Genomic DNA, 10,669 nt, shown 5'->3' on the forward strand with positions numbered 1-10,669 from the left:
TCCTCATGCTCTTTGCAGTCTGGAAAGCACTGTCCTAACCCCATCACCTCTGCCTTTTACCTGCCTGATTCTTATTTATTCTGTAAGAGAGTGGCTTTTAATATTTTAGGAGTGGTAGAAACCTTTGAGATGATGAATACCTTGGAACCTCTCTAGAAAAATGCATATAAGCCCAAAATTTGCATGCAATATGAGGTTTTAACCTCAAATTAAAACCTCCTTCAGCTCAGGTATTATCTTCTCCAGAAAATCTATCCTAACCCCTTACAGATTGGTTTGGTCTCCTTCTTTCATATTGTTTTACAGTATCATGTCCATTTCTCTATCATTGCATATACACATCATAATTATTTGTGTCTTCACCACTATATTGTGAGCTCCCTGAGAGCAGTGACTATCTTACTTATCTTTGTATCTCTAGCACCTAACACAGTACATAGAATTTATTACAAGAATTTTGAGTTTGAATGTTGCTGAAGAATAAACCATCTTTCACTTCATCTTTTCACTCTCCATAAATGTTAGCCATTCAGCAAACATTTATGGAGAGCCTGTTGTGTGCCAAGCATTGTGCTGGGTGCTGAGGATACAAAGGTTAACAAAACGAACATGGTCCTTGTCCTCATAGAGCTTATAATCTAATGTATGAAAAAATATTTAAATTAGACATTACAAAAACATGTGGTAAGTGCTTTGATAAGGAAAGTACAGGGTAGAATAGGATTATTATATAAAAAGAGCAATTTATCTTTGGGAGGACAGAGGAGGCCTTCCAGAGGGAATAATATATAAGTTAAGATCTATAGAATAAGTGGGAGAGGCTGGAAAGAAGTTCCTGTCAGAAGACAACATCTGCAGAGGTTTTGATATAAAAGAATGTGTGTCTAAAAATCCAAAGGAAGTTCCATGTAGCTGAAGATAAGATTTTGGTTGACAGGAGAGGCATAACAAGAGGCTGCAGTTATGTATGCTAAACCGTGCTGAAGAGTACACTTGCTCCTAAAGTCAGTAGGAAGGCAGAAAGAATTTTATTCGTGAAGTTTCTAGCCAATATATGAAGAAAAGAGGAGTTGACACAACTCTGACACAGAGTATGTGTGTATGTGTGTATATATAGAAGCTTCTGTTTACTAGTGGAAAACAAACCAGCTTTGTCAGCTATCATGTGGCTACTGTCTCTAATGCCAGTTTGAAATAAAACTGACAAAGGCGTGATCCTGCAAGCTCTTGGTTCTACACTGAGATGGAAACCACTTTATATAGATTAGGCAGGATGGCTGAGAATCTAAAAATCTCTCTGAAGGAAACACATATTAAAAATATTAGTCTTTCTACTACTCCCCTATTTTTTTTGTTTCGACTCCTTTCCCCTGAAGTTTTTAATTTTTAAAAAAACACTTTCAACAGATCATCTATAAGAAGCAAGTTTCACTGACTCCTTTTCTATGTGCTACCTTCTCTGGCTCATAAGATGATTATCATAAGATTACAGGAAAATATATACATATTTCCATTTTTGTCTAACTTAAAACATGTTTTATAACATGGATAATGTCAAAAATCAAAGAGCATTTAAACATCTACTTCCAGTGTTATGAGCTTTAATAAGTAGACCTTACAAGAGAGAATCTCATCTTTAATCTCTGAAATAAGTTAACTCTAGTTAGCAGATCTTTTGTCATAAAATAGTCTGTATAAGGCATTTCTCAAAAGAAGATCTATATTGACATTCTGTCTTCTTTCTCCTCCAGATACTTTTTTTTGGATTTGGATGGCTTTTCTTCATGCGCCAATTGTTTAAGGACTACGAGGTGAGAGTAAATCATTGTGTTATGCTTATACTAGATGAACTTAGATTGTTTTAAAATGGGACAAGAAATGGGCCTCCTTTAAAGAAAGGTTATGTTCATTTCTGTGACAGGAAGCTTTTGCCAAATGAGTACCGTATAACCATTAAATTGAAGAATATTAGGTTTAGTTGATTTAAAAGAGGGAAGAAAGGCAAGTCATGTATAGCTCAGAAGCTGGGAGCAGAGAATGTCATACCTTAGTCATATCAGGATATGCACCAATAGCAGATAGTTATTCTTTGGAGAGAATTTAATTTAATTTTTTTTTTCTGAATTTTATTTATAATGTCTCATAAGTGTTCCTTTTTGTTTGTCTGTCTATCCCTGAATTACCAATCTTACATTCTAAGTTAATACCAAAATCCCAAGGCTTGTCTGGTTCTTATCTTAAAGCCTTAGATTCAGAAAATCACCACCTGGACTGGACATTTCCTAATTAATCCTGCTCGTTTAGTAATATAAGGTCAGTGGTTATGGACGACTTTTTGGTCATTTCTCAATGTTCTCCATTAAACTTCCCTGGGGAGTTTGGGTCGCTGTCTGAAAGAGTCCAGGATTTTGGAGATTCTGTTCTGCTCAATACTTTAAGGCTTCACAGGGGAGGTTCCAGAACTAACTCAAGATCTGCAGTATTGAAGAACCCCTTTTGGCATTAGCCATTATGTGCAAATCTGTCATTTTTTCAGTGAATGTGCATCAGGAATTCTAAGTGCCACTTCTGACCCTGTCATTTCTTCTTCTTTTGCTTTAAGTTCTTCATTACAAGAGGATGTTGGTAATAGTGACCCATGACTCAAAAGTGCTACCTACTTTGATCTATGTCTTTAGCTCCAGTCGAGTTACAGTTGCAGTCCTGTTTCCAATAACTTAACTATTTCTTCCAAATAACTTTTCTGACTTGTAACTAGAAGGAGATTATCAATTCAATATTTGAAACAAGGAAATGACTTCTAGTCTCTGTTTGGCTTTTAACAGGTGCGTCAGTACGTTGTACAGGTGATTTTCTCTGTGACTTTTGCGTTTTCTTGCACCATGTTTGAGCTCATCATCTTTGAAATATTAGGAGTGTTGAATAGCAGGTAAGCAAGAGTACTAAAAAACTCACCTCTTGAAGAGTTCTTTGCTACTTTCTTTATGGTGGAAGAGTTACCTGGATCTTATAGCTGAAAAAATCTATCACATATATACTTTAGTCTCAGTAACTGCAAGGATCACAGCAAATATGGGTCCTGGCCACCTAGTAACTGGTTTAGCAAAGATCATGAGATACCAGGGAAAAAAAAGTCTCACTATTAGCTCTGAAGAACTCATTGAGAGTGAAGCTGTGAGAGCTTGGGTACCTGGACTTCACTTCTAGAAGCTTTATTTTTCTCGGGGTATTTTCTGACTGAATCCCAGTAATGGCCCTTCACATTGTTCTGCTGATTGAAAGTCTCTACCTGAAAAAATGAGAATTCCTCAGAGCTATTTAAGGACCTCTCTGAAGACTAAACTCCAGTTCTTACTAACTTAGTTACTTTATTGATTTTACAGGCATGGTCAAGTTTAAATTTAGAGTGTTTTTTAAAACATTTTTTAAAAGTAATTTTGTACTGTCCTCCAAATAACAGACCTGTTAATTAGGCAGTCTATCTAAAATACTTCTTACTTGTTAAGCTTCAAGCTTGAGTAATTTTAGGTCAGTATTTGTCTATGGAGTTCATCAGCTATGTTATATAGACTTTTGCTGTACTTTCTTATTACCAAATGGAAGAATTTTAAGAATATAGTGGCCTTTCACTCTGTAGTCAGTAATCAGGGCTGAGTTAAACTGTATAAGATCATTGTAGACCCCTGACACTTGAGACTTAAAGAGAGACTGTACTCTCAAACCTGTTTTTGATAATCAGTTGGAAAAAAATTAAAATTAAAAAAAAAAAAAACCCTTACAGTAGAGATGGTTAATCACAAAATGTTGAAAAGTGAAAATTAGAGAAAGAGAATCAGACTTGATAATTATGGCCTCTTGATAGATGAATTAATAACGTGTAGTATAGTAAAACAGGAATATGTTCTGACTCTCCTACTTTTAAACTTGTTCTTTAATAATCCCAACTTTTTTTTTAGATGAGCCAGATATAGATTTTATGAGTAAAGAGAATCTGCAAGTGTTAACTTACATGCTGGCTATTAAATTTTATTATCACACCCTGGATGTTTCATGGCTATCTAAGCAGAGGTTGGCAAACTTTTTTCTGTAAAGGGCCAGATAGTTAATATTTTAGGTTTCTGGCCTATACGGTTTCCATGGCAACTACTCAGCTCTGCAGTTGTGGAGCGAAAGCAACTGTAGGCAATATGTAAACAAATGGGCATGGGTATGCTTCAGTAAAACTTCATTTGTAAAAACAGGTGGCTACGAGGCCATAATTTGTTGACCACTGATCTAAATACTGATAGGAAGGACTATGACTCAAATATTCTACAACCATAGTGTTGTTTTTGGTAGATGATGTCCCCCAACTTTTAACTTATAATTAATCTCATATAGTAAGAAACATCATACTGTGGTGTGTATTTCTTAAATTTCTTAAGTAGTTTATCTTTAAGACTTTAGGAAGTAGCATTGCTAAAATCTGGTTCTTCTTTGGGTGTTTTTTGGGGGGATAAGGTTTGTTTAGGGTGAGACATGTCTTCAGTTACACCTAATTTTTATGCTAACATTTGGCCCAACTAGGAACAGAAGTATATATGTGTACATTGACTGGATTCAGAATAGTTTTCAAAAGAGAATCTTACCCCTGACCAAAGGTATTCCTTTGACTTACCTCCGAGCTGAGGTTGTATGGCCTCCTATTCAAACAAATAATCTTTTTAAGATCCTTAATTTTTTCAAGAAGAATATTACTTTACCTTCAGCTCAAAAGACTAGCTAAAACATGTGGTTCACTTTTAACTGACAGTATGGGTTACACTTGTCATTTCAAACCCACTGCCTCCCAGTGTCTTTCAGAAGCTTAGCTGAAATACTATGTAGGATTGCCTGGAGGATGTACAACTTGTTTAATTCTCTAGATGCTCTAAAGTGAGTTAATCCAGATGAGCAAAAAGCTGTCAATATATCTAAGCTAAATGGTATTGGCTTCCTGTAGGGTAGCCTTTACTAAATGGCTTTTTATTTTATGATGCCTGCAATCTGTACGAGGGGAACAATAAGAAACAGCCCTATGAAACTCATTGATATGTCTGTTGAAAGGATGTTGTTGGGCACATTGTTAATTGCCCTCATGTTTTCTTCTTTATGAAATCTTTGCAGAAATTTCATTGTAGTCTTGGTAATAACTCAGTAGTAATAAATCAGAAATAGTTATACTTCCTTTGAGCAATTGGTTTATTGTTTTCTTACAGACACTATGATTTTATCTAACTGATCAAATTTTCTGTTCCACATTGACCCTTAGGAAGCTTAAAGCTAAATTTATAATCTACCTATAATAAGTTTCTAGAATTCTATTCTTTTTTTTTTTAAGAACTCTATTTCATAATAGCCATCAGGCCTGGCCCAATATTTTGCCTATCTTTTACCATTGTTGTTCCTTCCTTTCATATTTCCTTATTTATTTCATCATCTTGTATTTCAGATATCATTATAAGTCACTTAACTGCTTAACTCTTTTTGAAACAAGGCCTAAGTAAGTTTAAAATCATTCAATACAGAGGACACCATCAAGAAAGTAAACAGACATCCCAAGAATGGAAGAAATTTTTTGTAGATCACTTGTCTAATAAAGGACTTGTATCTAAAATATATGAAGAGCTCTTACAATTCAATAATAAAAAGAAAACAAAACTAAAAAATGGATCTGAATAGACATTTCTCCAAAGATGATAGACAAATGACTGATCAACACATTAAAAGATGCTCATCATCATCATCAGCCATCAGGGAAATGCAAATCAAAACCACAGTGAGATACACTTCACTCCTACTAGGATGGCTATAACCAAAAAGACAGACAGTAACAAGTGTTGACAAGACTGAGAAACTGGAATCTTCATACACTGTTGGGGAAAATGTAAAATGATGCAACCATGTTGGGAAATAGTGGCAGTGCCTCAAAAGATTAAATATAGATTTATCATATGACCTGGCAATTCCACTCCATTTCTACCTGAAGAGAAATGATACATATGTCCACACCAAAACTTGTACACAAATGTTAATAGCATTGCTATTTATAATGGGTAAAAGTTAAAACAACCCAAATGTATATCACCTAATGAATGGATAAACAAAATGTGGTATATCCATACAACAGATGAATATTATTTAACCGTAAAAAGGAATGAATTATTGATAGATACTACAACATGGATGAACCTTGCAAACATACTAAGTGAGTGAAGCCAGTTACAAAAGACTATAGTATATGACTCCATTTATATGAAATGTCCAGAATAGGCAAAATTCATACAAACAGAAAGTGCATTGTTGATTTCCTAGGGCTGGGGAGGTTGGGGAGAAATGGGGAGTAACTGCTAATGAGTGCAGTGTTTCTTTATGGAGTAATAAAAATATTCTAAAATTGATTGTGGTGATGACTTCACAACTCTGAATATATTAAAAACCATTGGATTGTACACTTTAAATGGGTAAAACTTATGAAAGGTAAAAGTGCTAAAAAATTTTAATAAATGCATTTTATAAACAGTAAAAAAAAGTAGTCATGCAAATCAGATGTTTTATTATATCAAGGGTACAAAAGAAGTATTTCTGAGTCTTTATAGCCTATGTTACTATTATGATTTATTTTCCTTTAATTCTTATATTGCAGTAAGATTCCTAATGGTGAATGAAACAATAGTTATTATACCAGTAATGGTATATGTTGATATATGTTATGGCATACATTGCCTATGAATATAGCTAAAGCATTAACATTCTTATTTTAATAAGTAAAATTCTAAGGAGGTTAAGATGATCATTTATAACTTTCAGAAATTTGTATTTTTTAGTTTCTACAAATTAGATGATAGTAGCAGCCTCGTTGTCTAATTAGATGAGACGTATTCAGTATTGAGTGCAAAAGAGCAAGAGTTCCTCTGGAAGACTAAAGAGAATGAAAGTTGCTGCCCTCTCCCCCTTCCAGTCATATTCTTTGACAATTATTTCAGCTCCCGTTATTTTCACTGGAAAATGAACCTGTGTGTAATTCTGCTGATCCTGGTTTTCATGGTGCCTTTTTACATTGGCTATTTTATCGTGAGCAATATCCGACTATGTGAGTATTTTACCCTTACATATGAGCACATGGATTGAGATGGGTATTCTTGGGGATTGAGGTTTTAGACAGCTTCGTTTCTACATTAACTTTCAGTAGCTACTGCTATTTGAGGATATCTTACATACAGCATCTTTAAAAGGTTGGCACAAAATAAATATTGAATGAATGATTAGGTTATTTGTCCTGCTTTATTCTGTTTCTACTTATTAATGTCTCCTTTAACTTAACCCACATTTTAATTTCAGCCAAATTTCTGTTATGGTGGTAAGGATGCTTTCACTAAAATTGTGTTATTCCATCACTCATTTACCAAGTGAACAAGCCAGCCAAACATTAATTAGCATGATCTCATATTTTTAAGTAGAGCAAGCTCTTTAACATATACCTCTTTTCCTTAACAGTCTTATTTCTTCTGTCTTAGTGCATAAACAGCGACTGCTTTTTTCCTGTCTCTTATGGTTGACCTTTATGTATTTCTTCTGGAAACTAGGAGATCCTTTTCCCATTCTCAGCCCAAAACATGGTGAGTGCATATTTAGGGGAAAGAGGGGACAAAGGATTATTTAATTTTGAGAAAAAAATAATTTTTAAAACTTCTCATTGTGGGAAGTATAGCAAGTTATTTCTCTAAAAATTTTCTGGTTTTGAGCCAGATTTTCTCCTTCATCCTAAGAGGTGTCACAAGCTGGTTTTGAAACAGTAGGAGTTTTTCACTTTGGTTTAGTGAATAAACTTCAAGAGTGTAAGGGACAGAAAAACGTGCCCTTAACTTAAATCTCCCAATATTGTATACAGAATTATGGGAATATATTTGTATGTGTATTTGGAGGTGAGTTATCAATAGCTTTTATCAGATTTCCAAAGGGGCCAGTGACCCAAAAGGTAAATAGCCACTGCTCAAGTGATGATAAAGATTGTCTTTAGGGAGTGTATGCATGTTTGGAAAAAGAGGTAACATAAAACATGCGCGATTAGTAGGTAAAGAAAAGCTTTCCAAGAATCAATGTCTCTCTTCTCACAAAAAAGTTCATTTTAGGGCCGGCCCGGTGGCGCACTGGAGAGTGCGCTGCTTGGGAGTGCGGCGGTGCTCCCGCCGAGGGTTCGGATCCCCTGTGGAGACCGGTTCCCGCTCACTGGCTGAGCGCGGTACGGGTGCAACACCGAGGGTTGCGATCCCGTTGCCGGTCCCCGGTACGGGCGCGACACCGAGGGTTGCGATCCCGTTACCGGTCAGTAAAAAAGACAAAAAGGAAAAAAAAAAAGTTCATTTTAAATACAAGAAATTGGGCAGAGCTATAGTTTCTAAGCTAGCAACAATGAACAAAATCCCTCGGCTAACAAGTCCTTGCAGAACTATTGCAGAAATATATGTGAATCTATCTAAAAAGATTAGAGACCCCAACTATAATAAATATACTGGAGCTTTCATACTGGAACTTTTTAAGAATATGTGTATCTGTTCATTCACTATCTTGCTGTATCTATCAGGGTTCTTATTGCAGAAAACAGAATCTAACTAGTTTAAAGCAGAAATTGTTTTATTGCAGGGTATCAGGCAATGTATAGACTTTCTAGGAAAGCAGGGACGCCAAGCTTAAATGCTGCATAGTAGAGAGAAACACCCAACTGTGCCACAGTACTGAACTAGAAATTGTCACCTGCCACTCGACCTGTGACGTCAGGGACCCAACAGTCCCTGTCCCAACTGCTGCAGCTATTCCAGCTCTTAAGTGCTGTCTCCACCCCTATATTGTTCACTTCTACATTTGAGGCCTCACATGGACATGGGTTTTTGGTGAAATCTAGCTAACATTTGGATCCTTGGCTTCAAGGAAGTCTGGGAAAATCTCTAGTACAAAAAGAAATGCTAGAAAAGGATTGGAATGAATGTTGAATGAACCACTGTTTAGGATCTGCCATACCTCCCATGTATCCTTCCTGTACTTATTGCCTGTAAGGGATTTCCGGGGTAGAGAGGTTATGAGACTCTCCTGCATTTGGGTGAGAGGAAACGTGTAGTTTTAAAAAGCATATGCAACCTCATAAATAACTGTATATTTGAAAAATAAAAATAGCTGTTTTAAAATTTCAAATAATATTGAAGAAGACAGAAAAGATAACACTAGTGTACCGAAAACATTCAAATGCTTAACATGACATATAAGACCTTCCGTGGCCTGGCTACTGCTTTCTTTCTCTGTGTTCTGTTCTCCAGTCTTACTAAATTACTTGAAGTTTCTAGAACTGTTCTGTCAGCCTGGACAATTTTCACCCCTTGTCCACCTGGAAAATACTTACTTACTCTTTCAAGATTTAACACTTGTCAATTCATCTAAGAAGATTTTCCTGGCCATCATTAGGAGATATTAATTGCTCCCACTTCAACGTACTTATACAAGTATCACCTATAAAACTTATAATTACATGTTTCCTTTTCTGACTTCCTCATTAACCTGTGGGTTCCCTAAGATCAGAAACTACATCCTATTTGTCTTTGTATCCCTAGTGCGTGCGTAGTGTGAAACCTAGCGTACAACAAGTGTTTAATACATGTTTATTGAATCAGTGAGTGGGGGAAAAAAATTGAGTCTCTCCAAGGTGGTAGATGAGTTCAAGAATTTTACACTATGGATAGGAATTTAGGATTTGCTAATGTAATCAGCATGCTCATGACAGTGTAGGGAAAGATTTGAAGTAGAAAGCCCTGATAGTACAGCTTTCATATAAACCTACTTCAGATATACCCAAAGAGAGACAAATTTATTTGCAATGTTAGAAGTCAGGGAGAAGAGTTATAAAATGCCCCCAGGGATGCTGACAGTGCCAGCACAAGCTCAGTACAAAGATCTGACTGACACTTTTCTCCACCTTTCTTCTTCTGAGCAGTCAGCTCACATGACCAGTGCAGCCAGGCCGTGCCAGAGGGAGGATGAAGAACATTATGTCTATAGTAACTTTCATCTATCCCTTTTCTAAATTCTGTGGAAATATTCTGAAAAGAATACTGAGGGGGAAAACTAAGGAGATGGTTTTGGTTTTAGTCTTTTCTTCTCCCTCCAATAAATAGCATTTCAGTTTTACGTCTGAATGTTCAGGTGTCTGAATTTATTTAACCCTCTAAGAGAAGTAAGTAAGAAGAAAAGTTTAGGCAGTAACCAAGAAGCAGCCAGCTTGTGCTGCCTTCTCAGAGCTTTCCCAGGACTGTCCTACCAACCTAAGAAAGCATAGAAAGCTAAAAGGAATCTGTGTGAGCAGATGGCAAAGGTGAGATGGTCTTCTGCAAGTCATCTTATTCATCCGAATTTCCATTCATTAACTGATAAACAAGGATAATAATGACTGACTCTTACTTTACAGAAATGCTGAGTATCTCCAAAATACTTCAAAACCAGAAAAACGATATTTTTAAAAAAACACCACATTAAAGGGAATAAAAGTAGAGGGGGCATTTTTCCAGTTATTATTGAGTGATATTATGTACCCACATTCAACAAACATTTGTTGAACGTCTTCTATGTGCCAGGCAGTAAGGAAAACAAAGATCAATAAGACATG

At 35.9% G+C, this 10,669-nt stretch overlaps 1 protein-coding gene across 1 annotated transcript in view; it reads left to right on the forward strand.

Moving 5' to 3' along the window:
• GPR89B (G protein-coupled receptor 89B) overlaps nt 1-10,669 on the forward strand; it is a 27,278-nt gene that overhangs the window by 8,679 nt on the left and 7,930 nt on the right. The window contains exons 2-5 of the mRNA XM_008583175.1: nt 1,752-1,811; nt 2,826-2,929; nt 7,005-7,111; nt 7,536-7,637. Of these exons, the coding sequence (XP_008581397.1) occupies nt 1,752-1,811; nt 2,826-2,929; nt 7,005-7,111; nt 7,536-7,637 (373 nt within the window). The remainder of the gene's footprint in view (nt 1-1,751; nt 1,812-2,825; nt 2,930-7,004; nt 7,112-7,535; nt 7,638-10,669) is intronic.

This window comes from Galeopterus variegatus, unplaced genomic scaffold (genome assembly GCF_000696425.1).
Source record: "Galeopterus variegatus unplaced genomic scaffold, G_variegatus-3.0.2 Scaffold2845, whole genome shotgun sequence".
Classification (NCBI taxonomy): Eukaryota; Metazoa; Chordata; class Mammalia; order Dermoptera; family Cynocephalidae; genus Galeopterus; species Galeopterus variegatus.